A 21,722-nucleotide genomic window follows, 5' to 3' on the forward strand; every position below is an offset into this window, starting at 1 on the left:
TGTTGATTTGTTATTGTACATGTTAATTTGTCAAAGTTTATAAAGTTTGACTTTGACCAAAATTAATATGCGGAGTAAATAAAAACGGAGGGAGTATTAAATCGCCTAGAGATCTTTTTTTTTTCATTTATTAAATCGCCGTGAGATCTGATCTGATGGAGACAAAAAGAACGGCGAGATCGATAAAATAAGCAGGAACCCAGGGGCCAGGGTGCAAAACCAAGGAGTCCATCATCGTCACACCTGTATACTTGCAGAGTTTTTATTTATCAAGATCAGATCGGGTCAGGGCGAGGAGAGGAGAGGAGAAAATAAAAGCAAACTGGAGAGACCATCTGTTCCTCTCCCTACCAACCATCTTCCTTAGCGACGAGGCCACCCAGAGCTCCACAGGAAAGAAGCGCGACCGGAGAAAGAAGGAGAGCAAGATGTCGTCGGTGTTCAGCGGCGATGAGACGGCGCCCTTCTTCGGCTTCCTCGGCGCCGCCGCCGCCCTCGTCTTCTCATGTACGATCGCCTCTCCTCCCTCCTCCTCCCCCTCCTCCCGCGATCGAGCGGCACCTCTTACGAAAAGCTGAGATTTCATCAGATGCCCGAGGGGTTCCCTCTCCCCGCTCCCGTCGGGCTCGCGGTCGCGCCTTGGCTCGATCTGCCGGTCCCCGTGGTTGCACTGCGAGTTCCGTGCCCCGATTCGCTCGATTTGGGATCCCTCCACGCTGGATCCGGCTAGAGACACGATTTGACCGGTTTCGTTTGCAGGCATGGGGGCGGCCTACGGGACGGCCAAGAGCGGCGTCGGGGTGGCGTCCATGGGAGTCATGCGGCCGGAGCTTGTCATGAAGTCCATCGTGCCCGTCGTCATGGCGGGAGTGCTCGGAATCTACGGCCTCATCATCGCCGTCATCATCAGCACCGGGATCAACCCCAAGGCCAAGCCCTACTTCCTCTTCGACGGCTACGCTCACCTCTCCTCCGGGCTCGCCTGTGGCCTCGCGGGGCTCGCCGCCGGCATGGCCATTGGCATTGTCGGTGATGCTGGAGTCAGGTAAAGACGCAGCAGCTTCTATTTGTTTAACCTTTCGTCTTTGACTTTTAAGCGGTATGTGGATGCTCGTAGCTAGTTAGTGCTGTGCATTACGGGTTGATTAATAATTAGCCTTGCATTAGTTTATGCCCAATGAGCATCATGGATCTGTTTTTCCAAAACAGACGTGGTTACTACCTTTGTGATTAGTTTATTTATTAATGATGGTTGTAGCATATATTGCTGCAAAGCGAGAATTATTTCTGTCATTAGCTTTAGCTTGAGTAATCAAGAACGAAATCTCCTAGAATCGTACATGATATTGTGGATCCTTCTGTTTGTAATCCATGCAATCTACTATGGTACTCCCTCCGTCCTAAAATAAGTGTCTCAACTTTATACTAGCTTATACTAGCTCTAGTATAAATCTGTACTAAGCTCAAGACACTTATTTTGGGACGGAGGGAGTAATAAATAGAGTCAGCTATGTGTTTCAATGATCTTGCTTGTACTTGTGACTATGGAATTCTCTCTGGATTTGTTCGTAAATTAAATACAGAAAACATCACAAAGTGACCTTATTTAACAGTTTCTTCATACTATTTTGATAACTTAGCTGTTATAATATATGATGAACATATAGTATATGCTGCTATTGCGCTTATGTACCTCTGATGTGAGCGGAAAACAGTGGGGGCATTAACTTATGTTATTGTTTGGCCTTTTGTGTCTGTAAGACCTGAAATTTTAAACAATAGGAATAGCTGTGTATTGCTTAAGGCATTTTTCCTGCAATATTTTTGAATGAATATTGCAGATTTACATATGAAAGTACATGTTCTTGTATAAGCATGTGAATTGATTCTGAGATATTTGATTTGCAATAAATGTTTAATGTCGACTGTGTTATATTACTATTTGGAACAGTTAATATGTTAGTCTATGATGTCGTCGATTAGTGTTTCCTTTGCAGTTTTTTCAGTTTCATATTGATACTATTTTGTATGGGGGCTGCACTGCAAGCCTCCTACAGTTGAATCCAGTGTTGATCCCTTGTGGATTTTGATTGCAGGGCTAATGCGCAACAACCAAAGCTGTTCGTGGGCATGATCCTTATCCTCATTTTCGCAGAAGCACTTGCCCTTTATGGTCTCATCGTGGGCATCATCCTCTCGTCCCGTGCCGGCCAGTCCCGTGCGGATTAGGCGCCTCGCTCTACCATTCTGCAATTGCCACACAGGCTACATTCTTGAGAAGCTGAAGCATTGAAAAGTTCTAATTTTGATGTATTAAGGAGATATTTGTAGATTTTTAAGGAAGGTGACACTTCCAGTACCGTTTTCATTCTTTTTGGGTTGTGGTGGGCGTTTGCTGTTCGTGCAGAGGATTTTGGGGTAGGCTGGATTGCTGCTCCTGGGAATATGGGTTTTAATCCTACTGGTGGTGAATAAAAACACGCATTGTAGCTAAATAATAAATTTATGATTATATTATGTTCATCTCTTTTCTCCACTCTAATTCCTTGATTCAAATTCCTACTCTTTTTCTGCATGGTTAGAAAATTAATGTGGTTTGTCTGCTTTGCTGCTAAACATTTGTTGGAAGCCACAAACTTGCAATTCATATAGGCTACCAATTTGGTAACGGCAATGTGATTTTTGGTTGTTTCCTACAAAGTCATTTTCTCATCCTTGGTGCTGTTAGTGTAGCATGGCTTATTTTTTGGCAAACAATTTACCAACTTTCGTCTGTTTACTGTTCTAATACGCTACTCCTTCCGTTCACAATTATAAGATGGTCTACTCTCAGATTAATCATCACTGATTTAGTACAAAGTTGAAGAGGGAGTAATATTATTTTTTCTGAATCAGATGTATATAGACGCATTTTTTAGTCCATATTGACATATGCTATACATTTTATAACAGTGATGGGAGTACATTCTAAAAGCTGATGTTTCAAAGAATTTACAGAGATAACTAATACCCAGAACCTACACATCCTTGTGTAGCAGTAACTCGTATGTGAATCATGACAGCAAGATTCAGGGAACTTCCATGAGAAGTTTAACTGAGGAGAACAGGATCGCTAGCTGAAATGCAATGGTAAATCATCAAGTACACAGTGTTCAATATACTGTCTGTTCCGATCCACTGTTTCACTGTTTGAAACACAACACATATGAGAAGTTTTGTTCTTGCTAACGAAGGGACACTATCTGTTCCACTGTCTGAAACAGAACACAGATGAGGAATTTTGTTCTCCCTAACAAAAGGGACACTATCTGTACAGCTTAGCAAGATCGTCCTGATAACCCTTCTTGATGACCTCCCTCTTGAGCTTGAGGGCAGCGGTGACAAGACCCGACTCGGGGGTCCATGGCTCCGGTATCAGCTTGATCCTGGCAGGGATCTCAAACTTCTCCAGCCGCGATTGCTTACCAGCCTGAAGAACAATTTAGAGCAACAACACAATACAATCAATCATGCGTGCAACGGTCGCAAACGACCGAGAATTCGATCAAAGTGCGAAGCATGAACCTTCACCAACGACTGCAGAACTTCTTTGACAGTCTCTTGCTTCTGGCACAGATCGGCGAAATCAGAGTATACAATCCCTTGTTTTGAGGCCCAGTTTTCCAGCTCACCGTGTGCAGCTACAACAAGTGCAACACAGTAGTTTTGGGAGGGGTCGGCGTGGACCATGATGTTGTCAACATACGGGCTCACACTCAAAGTGGCCTCTACCTGTGAATGTGTACTTCGTTAGGAAGAGAGCTACTAGCTGCTTGCTTAGCCTGGTCGTAAGTCGAAAAGTGCTGAAATAGCCGCGTGTTTGGCCAGAAAAAGAAACCGTATTACCTTTCCTAGCGATACATATTCACCATGTTGAAGCTTAACTATATCCTTCTTCCGGTCGATGATTTCGAGGCAGCCATCTGCGTGCAAACGCCCAATGTCACCGGAGTAGAACCACCTCATGCCTCTCTCATCATCCTGAACAAGATACATTTTTTATATTTCTCTTTAATCACAACATAGATAGCTTTGTAGTATTACTGTTGTTGGTAACTTACCTTGTAGACCTCATTTGTTTTGGCCTCATTTTTGAAATAGCCTTTGGTTACATTTGGGCCTCCAATAACTATTTCTCCCCGAGGCATTGGTGAATCAGATGTCAAGTATCCACCTTCGACCCAGTCTATCAACTATCATGTAGAGTTACAATTATGTTAGTAAAGAATTGAACCTGAAGGGAAGGGGGAAGAATAAAACTCGGCGGGCAAAGCCAAAATGCACTAATTGTTAACACATAGGTTGTCAATACCATATATTTCTAGTTTTACGCCGAGGGGTGTAAAATATAACTGCAAGGCATTAGACAGATAAAATTACCGTGCATATTAACTAGACTAACAGGAAAGTTACCGCCCTAGTAATACCATCCAGACATGGAAGCATTACATCAACCATTTGAAAACATAAGATCATCCACAAACTTAATATTAACATGTCCTTTACAACTTGGGGAACACCTTCCATGCATACCTCATCACTCAACAGACATCTCTCTGGGCTGAAGATACACTATTAACAGTAAAGATATGCATGAACATAATAGCTTTGCTGTGGAGAGTGGAACTTAACCATATTAACATTATGAAATGGGAAAGTACATCTTTCCTCTATACCTTAATGAATGAACAAGACAGTGGAGCACCAACACGACCAACAGACGAGTCATTATACTCAGAAAATGTCCCGCCAGCACATGTTTCGGTCAGACCATATCCTTGCCCTATTGGAGCGCTGTAACAGCAAAACTCTGGCCTATCAATTTCTGAGCTTGTAAATAAGATAGAATAATAATATGCCAGTTGTACTTGAAATGTATGAAATTCAAACCCAGCAATTAAAAGTGGAGTATAAACACAATTGCTGTCAACAGCAAGAATTTAAGATACTTATTTTGCGAAAGAACTCAGGATCTATATATCTCACCCAAGGCATATATTGATAAATCTCTGAGTTTCACCAGACAGAGGTGCTCCGCCTGAGAGTATAAAGCGAATCCGTCCTCCCAAGATTGCACGCACCTTCTGGAAGACAAGCATATCCCACACGAGCTTCTCTAATCCCCATGCACCAAACCAACTTCCATTGACAGCAGCTAGCCGACGACTGTAGGCGATATCAAATAGCTTCTTCGCTGCACCACCCTTTGCATCTACCTAAGTTCATCCCAATATGAACTGCAATTCAGTACAAAGATAAAAAAACACAGAGAAAAGCAATGGATGATGGCATCGTAAAGGACAATACATTTTTTCGTACGCCATCACGAACACGGTCAAGTATAGCAGGTACCGCAGTCAGAAGTGTTGGCTTCAGCGCAGAGGCATCACCTTGAGTCCCCCTTTTGATTTTATTTGATGTATCAGTCAGGGTCAAAGGTGATCCATATCCTATAGAAGCCCCGACAGCAGATATAATCGTCTAGAACATCATTTACAATAATACAATTAGCATAAGAATAGCAATGACACGAAATAGATTGACATGCTGATATGTCACACTATACCTACCTCAGCTGCCAACTCAAGAATGTGTGCAAGCGGGAGGTATGCCAAGTAGACATCCTTCTTGCCAAGTGCAGGCACAATAGTCATAACAGCTGATGCTGTAGCCAGGACATTGCGGTGGCTCATCATGACACCCTGTGAATGTACAAATAAGAAAAACGTCAAATCAGCAGGAGCTGTAGAGCAGATGAACTCAGAAAAGGCATGTATTGGTGGTTTACATATCAGATGAACTCAGAAAAATGTAAATGAGCATTAGCAGAAAATGGAAAACCTCGGATAAAAAGTAGAACAAAAATTAAATATGTTGAACATGGACTTGAACAAACCTTGGGCATTCCAGTGCTTCCACTTGTGTACATTATCACTGCTGTGTCAGATGGGAGAGGCAAATTTGCTTCAATAGGTGTTTCCAACCCTAGCCTCTCTACCTCCTCAAATGACTCGACTCTCCAGTTAGTGCATTGTTTAGCCAAGGATACTTCACTTGAGACACCTTCCTCATTTATGTAGACAACATGTTTCAAAGTATCAAGTTGCCCATTTATATCAATAAGCTTTTTTAGTTCTTTCCGCCCACAGATCACAGTAGTTGCCTCAGTCTAAAGAGTAAAAAAAGACCAAGATTAGTAGATCATACCACAACAAACATAAGGTATGACTTATTCTCATAAAATAGAATGATACACCATTTGTTTTAGCAATAATATAAAAAAGATCTTGTGGCAACTGTTGCTTGCATTTTTGGTGCCTACGAACAAAAGGCGATGCTAGAACTAATAAAAATGAGTTCATGGATGTACAGAATATAGTCAACTGACCTCATTTAGTGAGTGACAAAGTGCTCCTTCCCCCAAGGAGGCATAAATGGTGACAACTGTAATGTTTTGTCTGAAGCATGCCTTGGAAACAGAAAAAAAAAGGTTAGAGAACTTGCAAATTATTTACAGAGCAGAATGTTAACACGATGCAAGTAACATAGGAAAAATACTCATAAAGTAGTTAAGCTGAAGCAATTCCATGTTCAGAAAAAAATATTCATGCGGGGAAACAGGATTTCTTATATATGTCCATATCTCCATCATTGGTCTACTTCTTTTGTCTCATTATAATTATGTTCATGTAGCTCGCTAATATTATTCAGTTTATACGCAAGGATGATGGTGGTCTATTTGGTCTTTGGTATCTTTAGTAAGTCCACCACCTGAGCCGGATTAGCTTCTTAGCTGCTGTTGCGGTTTATCCACCTTTGTTTTCTTTTTCAGAGCTTGTTGAGCTGTGCCCTCAGCAGAACCCTCTTGTACTCTATGTTGTGCGACTTTCTGTGTGTGTGTGTGGGTGAACTTATGTGTTACTTTGTGGCTGTGGTGGTTTGCTTTATTTATAAAGCGGGGCGAAAGCCTTTTTCGGTACATGATAGAGTAAGAACATGAACATATTTGCGGTAACATATATCCAGCTTCATGGAATATTTACTTGCAACATGGCTGTAGCAACTTGCATAGCCCACGTTCATAAATGCGTTAAACTGAAGGGGCTCTATTTGAGATATCAGTCCTGCTTGGGAAGCCTGATCCTGGCCAGGGGTCCAACCCCTGACAACCCTAGTTCATGTAAGTCAGGACTGGGTCATGATCATGAACAGGATGGGGCGCCCCAAATATCTATTTACAGATTTATAAGAATGTAGAACTAGTGTTGTGACGCCCGGGTAATTAAACTACAGTGTTCCTCTGCTAGGGATGCCACGTCACCTCGATTATAGTTGCTAATCTCGAGTTAGTTCGAAACCGATTCAAATTCAAATTGAAAATTTGGTAAATAATAAAAGTTTTCAAACATTAAAATAAAATTGTTCGGTTTGTACTAGATATTACATAGATAATTATGGTGTATAAGACACAGTTTTATAAGATGCATAAATATTTTAAATTGAATTAAAACAGAGGAGAAAAGGAAATAAAATTAAAAAGAAAAAAAGGAAAAAGAAAAAAAAACAAAGCTAAAAAAAAGAAGAAGAAGAAACAACAGACCCCCCCCCCCGCTGGGCCTCGTGGCCCAGCTGGCCACCAGGCCGCCCCACGGCCCAACCGGTCGGCCCACCTCTCCCCGCATAACCCCCCTGCCCTGAAACCCTAGCCCCACTCGCTCACTCCCCCCCTCCCGCACGACGCCCACTCCCCTCGCTCCTCTCCTCCCCACTCGCCTGTTCTGGATTGACGGCAGGGACCCCGATCCTGTGCCGTCCCGCGACCTCAACGACGGCGCCCGTCGCTGGCGCCGCCACGCTGCTGTCGCCTCCCCCTCTCCCCTCCTCTGCGCCCCCCTCCCGATTTGGATCGGGGGATCGAACCGCCGCTGCCGCCGCCCGGAACACCACCGCCTTGGCGCTGCCGCGGCGCCCGAGCCGCTCATCCCCCGCTCGATCTGGGCGCCCGCCTGCGCCCAGGGGCCCGATCCCGCCCCCACCTCCGTTCCCGCGCTCTCCATCGTCCCGGCGCCCCTGTAAGCTGGCCCGCGAGCTCCGTCATCGTCCGCCTCGTCGTCTTCACCCACTGGATCCAGCAGGGAGCCACCGCAACGTCTACATCAACCTCGTCTTCATCTTCGGCCAACACAGCTCCTCCGCGTCGATCCGCCCGACTTCGGTCGTCCCCGGCCTCATCGAGCCTCCCCTGCAACGCTGTGAGCAGCACCACGTTCCCCCTCCGTCCTCCCCCTCGATTTGTTGTTGTTGCTGCTAGCTTCGCCGTTACCGAGCCCGCCGCCTAGCGCCACTCTCCGCCGGCCGGCGCGCTCGTCGTGGGCCGCTCGCGCCCTGGTTTCGCCTGCCCGCTGTCGAGGCCTTCGCCCCGGGCCTTGCCCGCCACCGCAGTCGTTCCTCCGCCGCCTTCCTTGGCCTGGCCGCCGGCGCCGGCGTGCGCCGCGCGCGCCCAGCGCCCTCAGGTTGCGCCCGCACCCCCTGCACGCGGCGCCCGTCGCCCGCTGCAACCGCTCGGGCGCACGCCCGCACCCGCACGCCCATGCCCGCTAAGGCCATTGGCCCTATGACAAGCAGGCCCCACCCCAGAACGAAAAAAGGGGCTTTAAAAAAAAGTAAATAAATAAATAACTAAAATAATTAAAATATTAATTAATTAATTAAAGAATTAATTAACTTAATTAATCCTGATTAGTTAACCTAATTAATTGTAGTTATTAAACCTAATCATTTTAGTTAGACTAACTAAACCTGATTAGCTAGTCTTAGACAATGACAACCGGGTCCCACCATCAGATTGACCCAGTCAATTCTGTTGACTGCTGATGTCAGCATGACATCATGCTGATGTCATAAATCCATTTTCGAATTAATTAAATAATTAATTAAATTCCAGAAATTAATAAAATCTTTAGAAAATCATATCTTTTAATCCGTAACTCGGATTAAAATATTTTCAACATGAAAGTTGCTCAGAACGACGAGACGATTCCGGATATGCAGCCCGTTCGTCCACCACACACCCCTAACATATCAAACACGCAACTTTCCCCCTCCGGTTCATCTGTCCGAAAACGCGAAACACCGGGAATACTTTCCCGGATGCTTTCCCCCTTCGTCGGTATCACCTACTACCGCGTTAGAACACGTCTAGCTCTGCTTGTTGTCATGTTATGCACTTGCTTGCTATGTATTTACTGTTTCTCCCCCCTCTTCTCTCCGGTAGACCCCGTGACGATGCTGATGCCCCTGTGGTCGACTACATCACCGACGACCCCTCTCTCTTGCCAGAGCAACCAGGCAAGCCCCCCCCCCTTGATCACCAGATATCGCCTATTCTCTTCTATACTGGTTGCATTAGAGTAGTGTAGCCTGTTACTGCTTTCCGTTGATCCTATTCTGATGCATAGCCTGATATTGTTGCTACACCTGTTGATACCTTACCTGCAATCCTAAATGCTTAGTATAGGATGCTAGTTTATCATCATTGGCCCTACATTCTTGTCGGTCTGCCTTGCTATACTATTGGGCCGTGATCACTCGGGAGGTGATCACGGGTATATACTATACATACATACATACTATACAGATGGTGACTAAAGTCGGGTCAGCTTGAAGAGTACCTGCGAGTGATTCATGGATTGGGGGCTGAAAGGACCTTTGTCCCGACGGCCCTCTGTGTGGATCTTTGTGGCGGAGCGACAGGGCAGGTTGAGACCGCCTAGGAGAGAGGTGGGCCTGGCCCTGGTCGGCGTCCGCGGTTGCTTCATAATAACACGCTTAACGAGATCTTGGTATTTGATCTGAGTCTGGCTACGAGCCTATACGCACTAACCATCTACGTGGGAGTAGTTATGGGTATCCCGACGTCGTGGTATCAGCCGAAGCACTTCAGACGTCAGCGACGGAGCGGCGCGCGCCGAATTGGACTGGAACGCCACTAGGCTAGGTCTGCTTTCGGCCGCGTACGCAACGTGCAGGTGTGCTATGGGCGATGGGCCCAGACCCCTGTGCGCTTAGGTTTAGACCGGCGTGCTGGCCTCTCTGTTGAGCCTAGGTGGGGCTGCGACGTGTTGATCTTCCGAGGCCGGGCATGACCCAGGAAAGTGTGTCCGGCCAAATGGGATCGAGCGTGTTGGGTTATGTGGTGCACCCCTGCAGGGAAGTTAATCTATTCGAATAGCCGTGATCTTCGGTAACAGGACGACTTGGAGTTGTACCTTGACCTTATGACAACTAGAACCGGATACTTAATAAAACACACCCTTCCAAGTTCCACAGACAACCCGGTGATCGCTTTTCTACAGGGCGACGAGGAGAGGATCGCCGGGTAGGATTATGCTATGCGATGCGACTGGAGATGCTACTTGGAGATGCTACTTGGAGATGCTACTTGGAGGACTTCAATCTACTCTCTTCTACATGCTGCAAGACGGAGGCTGCCAGAAGCGTAGTCTTCGACAGGATTAGCTATCCCCCTCTTATTCTGGCATTCTGCAGTTCAGTCCACTGATATGGCCTCCTTACACATATACCCATGCATATGTAGTGTAGTTCCTTGCTTGCGAGTACTTTGGATGAGTACTCACGGTTGCTTTCTCCCCCCTTTTTCCCCTTTCCTTTCTTCCTGGTTGTCGCAACCAGATGCTGGAGTCCAGGAGCCAGACGCCACCGTCGACGACGACCTACTACCCGGAGGTGCCTACTACTACGTGCAGCCCGCTGACGACGACCAGGAGTAGTTTAGGAGGATCCCAGGCAGGAGGCCTGCGCCTCTTTCGATCTGTATCCCAGTTTGTGCTAGCCTTCTTAAGGCAAACTTGTTTAACTTATGTCTGTACTCAGATATTGTTGCTTCCGCTGACTCGTCTATGATCGAGCACTTGTATTCGAGCCCTCGAGGCCCCTGGCTTGTATTATGATGCTTGTATGACTTATTTTATTTGTAGAGTTGTGTTGTGATATCTTCCCGTGAGTCCCTGATCTTGATCGTACACCTTTGCGTGCATGATTAGTGTACGATTCAAATCGGGGGCGTCACAAGTTGGTATCAGAGCCAACTGCCTGTAGGAATCCCCCTTCCGACTCCTTGGCCGAAGTCGAGTCTAGACTTTACAAAACTTTTACTAACATGGCTGTGCGGCCCATGGGCCCACGTCGCCATTGGGTGGTATTAGGATCTTTTACTCCTCGACCTTTACTCTAGGATTCTGAATTCTCTTCTATTCGGGTTAAACGATTTTGCTAAAAACAAAACTAACTTTAGGTTCTCGCAAGTACTTTTTCCCGGAGAGCCCCTCACTTCAGATGATCGCCTGCTACATCAGAAGATTCCGAAGATACTCTCTGATGTTCTCTCGAGACTTTGTGCCCATCACTTTTGCTATTCCTGACCACCGATAAATCCGTATGGATAACTACTTACACTTGCCATTCATACGATCATCCCCCATTGATCTTGTTATTACAAGATACCCCGAAGTTTCTTTACTGTTCCGAAAATACTTTGTGCCTACTGCCTAGCAGTTCTTGGCCACATGAATACCCCTTCAAATAATTCTCGCACTTATCGAGTATCCGCTCATCCCCCCCAGTTGTTCCTGTGTTACACAAAAGTCTTCGAAATACCATTCGATATTCCGAAAATCCTCAGCAACCTTTGGCTCTTGAAATTCTTGCTTGCTTGCATTATGGTTAATCCCATAAGTCTCGTAGTCATATTGACATTCCTTGTCATTATCATTTTGAGTCTGTTGACTCAATGTGTTTGCGAATACATGCAATCATCATTGATCCTTATAAATTAACTTTCCGAGTGAATTGCCATTCCTTTAACTGGAATTGGTTCTCGACCAATCGAATTGTCTTTGATTGTACCCTAAGGCTATTCAACTTATCCACCCCTAATCAGAGCATTGCTTCTGATCACTTGATTTGGGAATCATAATTCCTTTGCATTTGACAATTGAGTTAGTCAGTTGTTTCTATAATCCGGTGCACTTGCATTCCTTCTTCCTTTGATAGAGTACCGATATCCACACCAGCTCCGTTGTGGACCATCGGTTCCTTTGTTGGATTTTATGTCCTTCATATTAATCACGTTGTGAGCTTTTTCCCCTGATACATAATGCCTTTGGTACATTGTATCCTCTGCTTGGCCAACCATGCTCTGCTTTCGGGCTTGTGTTATTTACTCTTGAAACTTGTGGTATATGTTTCTAAGAAGCCCCTATGGGTTGAACATATGCCTTCTCTAAACCGTGTGAACCCGAAAGTTTTCACGAGTCATACTCTTCTGGTGCTTCACCAGATAAAATTTCAACACTGCAACTTCATCGAACGTGAGAAGTGAATGAAAGGTTGTGCATTGGAGAAGTGGGAGTCGACCTTGAACTTTGCGTTCATGCCCATGGACACGATGTACATCTTCTCATCGAAGTTTCTTTTAAAATCAATTATTCCCTTGGTATAAGTTCATCTTATATCTGAGATCTGGCCTTTTTGCAATCGTGGTTCTGACCATGTTCTCCTTTAAATATCATGTCCTGTGCAAGTTTAAGCACTTGATCTGTCGTCGAGTATTACCACCTGGTATCTCGAGATTATCTTGGAACTGCATAATTTCTTATGAGTTCTTCATCAAGTACTACATACTCACCGATTACAATTTTTCATGGGCTCGGAGTTATTGAACACTCAAAGACACCGATAACTGAACCGAGTCCGCTCTACGGTTCAACAACTCTTCAGTAAGCTTCTATAAGTACGAGTTTGTACCCGATCACGCCATTCCTAGCCTGTTTGGCTATATCATTGACGTGACGATTCTAACGGTGCTACCTGGTCCTTATTCTCGGAGCCACCAATTTTCGACGATGAACTAACCTTACGTCGATTTTTTTTCCTCGTCATACCCTTTCACCTTAAACAACAAGCTTGAGTTCGAGTTTGTGTCGTAACTGTGGTTCCAATAACCTCTTGCTTCATCATTCCTTTGACTTGATGTCGTCGCTGATTGACTACATCTGCATGAAATCTCTCGACAATTGTGTCGTGATCACCATCAACCTTATGAGCTCTTCCAGGAATTCAATTGAATTCATGATGGGTAATACCATCCTTGCCCCTCGATGATTCCTGTTCTCATCGACCACTTTATTGCCTTCCGTTCAACACAACTTGTTCGTGTTTGGTGTAAACCTTGAGATCACTACTACCCAGCAGTTGATCTTCCTTACCTCGGTAGTATTACCATCTCTTTTGTCAAGAATGTGGTGAGAATTTCACCACCTCTTAATAATTCTTGATAACATAATACTTCTTGCCATCTTCGTTCATTCCTTGGTCCCCGTATTGTTTTCAACCGGAATACCGACAATGGAGCTATGACGTGTGAATTCAAAACTTCTAACAACCCTATTGCTTTGAAGTGAATGGGCGATAGTTCATTCTAAGTCCTTCGCTAATTGAATCACCATTCTGACATTGGTCGTGCAACCCAACCCATATTTCGGGCGCACCTTTCAGCCAATGTTTAGTTGTGTATGTTTTCCTCGAGCATACTTCCTTATATCATTTGATCTGACAAATGTTATCTCCTTGTTAACTTAATGGTGGAAGTCCATCTTTTGGGAATCTCGGTGAATTGCCGTTGAGTTCACCAGACACCTCCTTGTCCTCTCCTTGGGTTAATGATGGACTCTTGTTAACGGAAATCACTTCATAGTTCATTTCCCCGAGAATCTTACAATGGCATCTCGTCAATTTGCGTTGCACCTTTTCTTCTCAGGTATCCTAAGTCTGAGGTATCCTGACACCAATCGGATCTGAATCTCGGTCAGATATGATGGTTGGGACAATTCCCCCCCCCCCCCCGGCTGGAGGACCTATCATTATAGATTCCTTTTCAGCAAGGTTATCCATTCGTCCATGAGGAAATTGTAAGACTTATTCTACAAGTTATTCCTGATGGATCCTTCGTGTTTCCAAAGTCTGATCTTCACCTGAAGACCATGTCAATGCTATTTCGAAGCATGTCAATGGTACTCCGATTTTCAATAAGAGCATTTGAAGCCCAATGCTAAATGTTTCTTGCTCAATTATCCGAACACCGTTGTATGGATAATGGCATGGAATTTCTCTTCCCTTTTCTAAAGGGGTTTGCTACGTTATATCCCGTCATGGATATCATGCTTTGCTTGCCCTTGGGAAGGATATACCCCTGAAATATGTGTTTAAACACATTTTCCTTTCCATTGAGTTGTTAATCTGATAAACACCTTTTCCTTTCCATTATTTTGACTAACCTTTCTGGTGATCATTATGATCTAAGCAGTATTAATCCCCTGCTTATGTTAACACCTCAGAGTGCAATTCTGTCAGTAAGACCCTGTTGCTATTGTTGATGACATTCCGGTAACCACCGATGGAGGAGAACTTTGCCTATTGGTCCGCCTCGTTTCAACGAGCAGGAAATTGGTTCTCTTCGTCCCTCGCCCTTGGTACCGACGTTGTTACCGACATAACTGACAGGTTATTCTCTGGCATGCCTGGCTATCATAACCGTGCAAGATGTCACCGCTCTTTCAACGTTTAACCCACATGGTGGGCCCATAACCCACAGTTTCACAGGATCGAAACCTAACTCTCCTTTACACCCTAGTGTCAAAGTTATTCCTCACACTTGGCTTCGTATGTAACTCACGGGCCACCTGCCACTATTCGGGTATCAGACGCAATGCTTACTCTCGCTGCTCTGAACCTCTGTCTCCCTCTGGTTCAGACTTCGAGCAACTACCTATCCGCTTGGAACCTCTTATGGTACCTTCGTACCTTACTCTCGATGTATTTTATATGTTCAACTCGAGAGATAATCTTATGCACATTCTTATGTTAACCCCAGATGGTTTCCCTCATAAACATTCTGTCTTAGCTGAGCTGCCCCTTACCTATTCGTAAGTACGATGGAGTCCCCGAAGAAAGGACGACAACTTCATCATGATGACCTGAAACAGCGGAATGGAAGACATCAACGCTATGGATCGACCTCTTCGAGAAGAGCAACCAAAGACGAGAAGATTCGTTAGAATTTCGTAACCAAATCCCTTCCCCCCTTATAACCGCTCCTAAATCTCGGGACGAGATTTCTTGTAGTGGAGGAGAATTGTGACGCTCGGGTAATTAAACTATAGTGTTCCTCTGCTAGGGATGCCACGTCACCTCGATTATAGTTGCTAATCTCGAGTTAGTTCGAAACCGATTCAAATTCAAATTGAAAATTTGGTAAATAATAAAAGTTTTCAAACATTAAAATAAAATTGTTCGGTTTGTACTAGATATTACATAGATAATTATGGTGTAGAAGACACAGTTTTATAAGATGCATAAATATTTTAAATTGAATTAAAACAGAGGAGAAAAGGAAATAAAATTAAAAAGAAAAAAGGAAAAGAAAAAAAACAAAGCTAAAAAAAAAGAAGAAGAAACAACAGACCCCCCCCCCCGCTGGGCCTCGTGGCCCAGCTGGCCACCAGGCCGCCCCACGGCCCAACCGGTCGGCCCACCTCTCCCCGCATAACCCCCCTGCCCTGAAACCCTAGCCCCACTCGCTCACTCCCCCCCTCCCGCACGACGCCCACTCCCCTCGCTCCTCTCCTCCCCACTCGCCTGTTCTGGATTGACGGCAGGGACCCCGATCCTGTGCTGTCCCGCGACCTCAACGACGGCGCCCGTCGCTGGCGCCGCCACGCTGCTGTCGCCTCCCCCTCTCCCCTCCTCTGCGCCCCCTCCCGATTTGGATCGGGGGATCGAACCGCCGCTGCCGCCGCCCGGAACACCACCGCCTTGGCGCTGCCGCGGCGCCCGAGCCGCTCATCCCCCGCTCGATCTGGGCGCCCGCCTGCGCCCAGGGGCCCGATCCCGCCCCCACCTCCGTTCCCGCGCTCTCCATCGTCCCGGCGCCCCTGTAAGCTGGCCCGCGAGCTCCGTCATCGTCCGCCTCGTCGTCTTCACCCACTGGATCCAGCAGGGAGCCACCGCAACGTCTACATCAACCTCGTCTTCATCTTCGGCCAACACAGCTCCTCCGCGTCGATCCGCCCGACTTCGGTCGTCCCCGGCCTCATCGAGCCTCCCCTGCAACGCTGTGAGCAGCACCACGTTCCCCCTCCGTCCTCCCCCTCGATTTGTTGTTGTTGCTGCTAGCTTCGCCGTTACCGAGCCCGCCGCCTAGCGCCACTCTCCGCCGGCCGGCGCGCTCGTCGTGGGCCGCTCGCGCCCTGGTTTCGCCTGCCCGCTGTCGAGGCCTTCGCCCCGGGCCTTGCCCGCCACCGCAGTCGTTCCTCCGCCGCCTTCCTTGGCCTGGCCGCCGGCGCCGGCGTGCGCCGCGCGCGCCCAGCGCCCTCAGGTTGTGCCCGCACCCCCTGCACGCGGCGCCCGTCGCCCGCTGCAACCGCTCGAGCGCACGCCCGCACCCGCACGCCCATGCCCGCTAAGGCCATTGGCCCTATGACAAGCAGGCCCCACCCCAGAACGAAAAAAAGGGGCTTTAAAAAAAGTAAATAAATAAATAACTAAAATAATTAAAATATTAATTAATTAATTAAAGAATTAATTAACTTAATTAATCCTGATTAGTTAACCTAATTAATTGTAGTTATTAAACCTAATCATTTTAGTTAGACTAACTAAACCTGATTAGCTAGTCTTAGACAATGACAACCGGGTCCCACCATCAGATTGACCCAGTCAATTCTGTTGACTGCTGATGTCAGCATGACATCATGCTGATGTCATAAATCCATTTTCGAATTAATTAAATAATTAATTAAATTCCAGAAATTAATAAAATCTTTAGAAAATCATATCTTTTAATCCGTAACTCGGATTAAAATATTTTCAACATGAAAGTTGCTCAGAACGACGAGACGATTCCGGATGTGCAGCCCGTTCATCCACCACACACCCCTAACATATCAAATACGCAACTTTCCCCCTCCGGTTCATCTGTCCGAAAACGCGAAACACCGGGAATACTTTCCCGGATGCTTTCCCCCTTCGTCGGTATCACCTACTACCGCGTTAGAACACGTCTAGCTCTGCTTGTTGTCATGTTATGCACTTGCTTGCTATGTATTTACTGTTTCTCCCCCCTCTTCTCTCCGGTAGACCCCGTGACGATGCTGATGCCCCTGTGGTCGACTACATCACCGACGACCCCTCTCTCTTGCCAGAGCAACCAGGCAAGCCCCCCCCCCCTTGATCACCAGATATCGCCTATTCTCTTCTATACTGCTTGCATTAGAGTAGTGTAGCCTGTTACTGCTTTCCGTTGATCCTATTCTGATGCATAGCCTGACATTGTTGCTACACCTGTTGATACCTTACCTGCAATCCTAAATGCTTAGTATAGGATGCTAGTTTATCATCATTGGCCCTACATTCTTGTCGGTCTGCCTTGCTATACTATTGGGCCGTGATCACTCGGGAGGTGATCACGGGTATATACTATACATACATACATACTATACAGATGGTGACTAAAGTCGGGTCAGCTCGAAGAGTACCTGCGAGTGATTCACGGATTGGGGGCTGAAAGGACCTTTGTCCCGACGGCCCTCTGTGTGGATCTTTGTGGCGGAGCGACAGGGCAGGTTGAGACCGCCTAGGAGAGAGGTGGGCCTGGCCCTGGTCGGCGTCCGCGGTTGCTTCATAATAACACGCTTAACGAGATCTTGGTATTTGATCTGAGTCTAGCTACGAGCCTATACGCACTAACCATCTACGTGGGAGTAGTTATGGGTATCCCGACGTCGTGGTATCAGCCGAAGCACTTCAGACGTCAGCGACGGAGCGGCGCGCGCCGAATTGAACTGGAACGCCACTAGGCTAGGTCTGCTTTCGGCCGCGTACGCAACGTGCAGGTGTGCTATGGGCGATGGGCCCAGACCCCTGTGCGCTTAGGTTTAGACCGGCGTGCTGGCCTCTCTGTTGAGCCTAGGTGGGGCTGCGACGTGTTGATCTTCCGAGGCCGGGCATGACCCAGGAAAGTGTGTCCGGCCAAATGGGATCGAGCGTGTTGGGTTATGTGGTGCACCCCTGCAGGGAAGTTAATCTATTCGAATAGCCGTGATCTTCGGTAACAGGACGACTTGGAGCTGTACCTTGACCTTATGACAACTAGAACCGGATACTTAATAAAACACACCCTTCCAAGTTCCACAGACAACCTGGTGATCGCTTTTCTACAGGGCGACGAGGAGAGGATCACCGGGTAGGATTATGCTATGCGATGCGACTGGAGATGCGCTTGGAGATGCTACCTGGATATGCTACTTGGAGATGCTACTTGGAGGGCTTCAATCTACTCTCTTCTACATGCTGCAAGACGGAGGCTGCCAGAAGCGTAGTCTTCGACAGGATTAGCTATCCCCCTCTTATTCTGGCATTCTGCGGTTCAGTCCACTGAGATGACCTCCTTACACATATACCCATGCATATGTAGTGTAGTTCCTTGCTTGCGAGTACTTTGGATGAGTACTCACGGTTGCTTTCTCCCCCTTTTCCCCTTTCCTTTCTTCCTGGTTGTCGCAACCAGATGCTGGAGTTCAGGAGCCAGACGCCACCGTCGACGACGACTACTACCCCGGAGGTGCCTACTACTACGTGCAGCCCGCTGACGACGACCAGGAGTAGTTTAGGAGGATCCCAGGCAGGAGGCCTGCGCCTCTTTCGATCTGTATCCCAGTTTGTGCTAGCCTTCTTAAGGCAAACTTGTTTAACTTATGTCTGTACTCAGATATTGTTGCTTCCGCTGACTCGTCTATGATCGAGCACTTGAATTCGAGCCCTCGAGGCCCCTGGCTTGTATTATGATGCTTGTATGACTTATTTTATTTGTAGAGTTGTGTTGTGATATCTTCCCGTGAGTCCCTAATCTTGATCGTACACATTTGCGTGCATGATTAGTGTACGATTAAATCGGGGGCGTCACAAGTGTCCTAGCATACAGTTTCCTATATTAGTACAAGCTATTACTACACTGTTTTAACACCTACGAAAATGCAGAACTAGTATCCTAGTACGTATTTCTGCAAAGCTTTCATTTTAGAAATGACAGTTGAAGATGCATGAAGACGAATATGCACAAATATAATTTAGATACTTGATGGCTTGATGCATGGAAGACCGAAAGCACGGCACATGTGTTTGTTAATTTTAGTACATTGGTGGAGAAGTTACCTGCAACGCAATCTGCCACTCGGCCCGCGTATCAGCAAAGATGGCAACACGCTCATCCTTCTGGTGCCCAATTTGGATCAGACCGGATGAGAAGTTGCATACAGCCTTGAATGCTTCAATGTAACTTTTCCACTCATACTCCCCCAGATGGAGCTTCTCGAATGATCTTCCATCAGCTGCTACCTCTGTTTCCCTTGAAATGAGCTTCCTGGTGCCATGCAGGGGCATGTAGGCATACTGCTTGCAGGACTGTTCGAATAGCTCGGCGAGCGTGAAAACCCCTTCCCAGTGCGTTTCGACAGGCTGTTCGGACCTGTAGTTACGGATGGCATAGCCAGGCTCGCCACCCACATCGACTGGCAGGCCCCTTTTCTTCTCAGCCTTCCTCTTGGTAAGCATCAGAGATGCCACAAACGGGATGACAAAACCGATAAAATAAGGATTCATGTTTCTTGAAATACAGGCTTATAATATTTTTGTAGCTCAAGGCGCGTCGATGCTGATTCTCAGAGGCCTTGAAAGGATAAACCTGAAACAATTCTTCCATGAGGTGAGCTCTTCTCCAAATATATCATGGTTTAGATACAGTAACATTTTCAGTGATATGATTCATTTTCTCTTGTGCAAGTTAGTATGAATTCTAAACTTTACAAGGCTACAGTTATAGGACCAATTATAGATGACTATGCAGAGAGAAATTAGAATGCTGATACATATGACAGAGTTCCGACGACCAACTAGTGGAACCTTGAGTTCTGGGCACCAAACCCAACGGAAATGAGCACGCGCGACGGGAGGGAGAGCTGGGAGCGGTACCTGGGGTGAGGCTCGGCCGGCCGGGAAGCAGGGGAGGGCTACGGAGAGGTTGAGGAAGGGTGCAAATGTTGCAGTGCGGGTGGCGGGGAGTAGTAGGAGGGAACAGGCGGAGAGGGGGAGATGGAAGTGACGGCGACGGCAACGGCAAGGGCGGCGGGGCGGAGGAAGCAAGGAGGCGGCGCCGTCGGAGGATGGTGGGTGGCTGGAGGGTGGAGCTGTTTTGGCGGTGCAGGACTGCGGGGGGTTAGGGATCTCCGCGGCGATCTATCTGGTGGCATGGCAGGCTTTGCTGCTACTAGCGGAGGGGCCCCGCCGAGAACCATCTGCCTTGGTTTCTCCGTCCTTGTCTTTTCCTCTGGCTTTCATAGAAGCTCCTCGTACTGGAGTTTCTCCACAAGATGTTCCCTAGTACTGTACGCGTGTGCGTATGCAGCTCTTCATGCCAAAAATCAATGTACTCCCTTCATTCTGATTTTTTTTTTCAAATAAGATGTATATAGACGTATTTTACTATGTTTATTTACTCATTTTGGTTTGTATGCAGTCTATATTAAAATATCCAAAATGTCTTATAATTTGGAACAGAGGTGATAGTATTTTTCTTGTCTAATATCAAAAAAAAATTCATCTCTCAATGCATCTAAGCATCTTTCTTAAACAATTTCTGCGTCACTATTTTCCCTAAAAAAATGAGCCTCGCCCTTCAATTTCGTTTCTGAATTGATAAGACCTAATACAGTTCATGACCTGCCCACATAGGGGTTGCATGCATCATTCTGATGCAGAGGCTGGGGGTAATTCTCTTTTTCTAATTTTTTTTAATCTGCTCACATCTACTCGACTGCAGCATAGATGCGAGCAGTCATTCAAAACAAAACATTCAAGTCTTGTACTTGAGACCTCTGGTCTCTAATACCACATTAAATTTATGCTTCAACCACTTGTTTCAAAAGTTTGAATTGATGAAAAAAGGCAGACAAATATATTTCAACCGTCTCCGTACACAGTCGCACTTCGGATATGCATGTATCCACACTACCTACTTAAGTGCTCCTAATTGACCTTTGTCATCATAAGTGTGTGATGACAATCAACAAACACTCATGCTTACCATCCACCATTGCTAACTCCAAAACAACCCTCACAGACGCTACCTATCTTTGACCATATTTCTCACTGGTGCCCTTGGCAAAACTGGGATTTGTGTATAGAATTTCTTTGGACGTAGTTGCCATTGAAATTGAGCTAATTGATGTATGCCAGCATCACAGGGAGAAATTTTGTTAGTCGTTTTGCCATATGATTCCTTATAATTTAGCAATAGCAAAATTGCAATGCCATTTCACACTATGTATACTACACGCCGAATATGTAGTGCCACATGCACCCAACGGAAGGATTGGGGAGCAAATGCTACAAATGTACCAAGGAAAGGAACCATAGAAAATTAATTAGCAAATACTGGTAAATTTGCAAGTCCACTTCCACGGTTTAGAGGGTTCAGTGCACAAGTAACTATGTTTATTGCCGAGTTCATGTCCCTCATCTTTGATCTGCTGTCGCGCAGACTGCACAAGACC

General features: G+C 46.3%; 2 protein-coding genes across 3 annotated transcripts; one reads left to right on the forward strand and one right to left on the reverse strand.

Annotated features, from left to right (window-relative positions):
* Window positions 1-211: 211 nt before the first annotated feature.
* Window positions 212-2,523, forward strand: LOC100146091 (V-type proton ATPase 16 kDa proteolipid subunit). Its single transcript, XM_044512935.1, has 3 exons — window positions 212-507; window positions 760-1,045; window positions 2,097-2,523. Exons 1-3 carry the CDS (start codon window positions 429-431, stop codon window positions 2,227-2,229), a joined length of 498 nt encoding a protein of 165 aa, XP_044368870.1. The 5' UTR covers window positions 212-428; the 3' UTR covers window positions 2,230-2,523.
* A 559-nt stretch (window positions 2,524-3,082) lies between these two features.
* On the reverse strand, window positions 3,083-20,457 carry LOC123091428 (long chain acyl-CoA synthetase 9, chloroplastic). Of its 2 annotated transcripts, none has more exons than XM_044512933.1 (12): window positions 20,143-20,457; window positions 19,327-19,855; window positions 6,428-6,508; window positions 5,936-6,208; window positions 5,610-5,741; window positions 5,347-5,520; window positions 5,026-5,255; window positions 4,716-4,833; window positions 4,101-4,232; window positions 3,886-4,020; window positions 3,571-3,771; window positions 3,083-3,469 (listed from the first exon to the last, which is right to left on the reverse strand). In XM_044512933.1, exons 2-12 carry the CDS (start codon window positions 19,771-19,773, stop codon window positions 3,305-3,307), a joined length of 2,088 nt encoding a protein of 695 aa, XP_044368868.1. In that variant the 5' UTR covers window positions 19,774-19,855; window positions 20,143-20,457; the 3' UTR covers window positions 3,083-3,304. The 2 variants fall into 2 exon arrangements, with proteins under 2 accessions (XP_044368868.1, XP_044368867.1); XM_044512932.1 differs by having other exon boundaries at window positions 3,565-3,771; window positions 20,143-20,455.
* Window positions 20,458-21,722: the final 1,265 nt, after the last annotated feature.

Source organism: Triticum aestivum, chromosome 4B (assembly GCF_018294505.1).
Source record: "Triticum aestivum cultivar Chinese Spring chromosome 4B, IWGSC CS RefSeq v2.1, whole genome shotgun sequence".
Lineage (NCBI taxonomy): Eukaryota > Viridiplantae > Streptophyta > Magnoliopsida > Poales > Poaceae > Triticum > Triticum aestivum.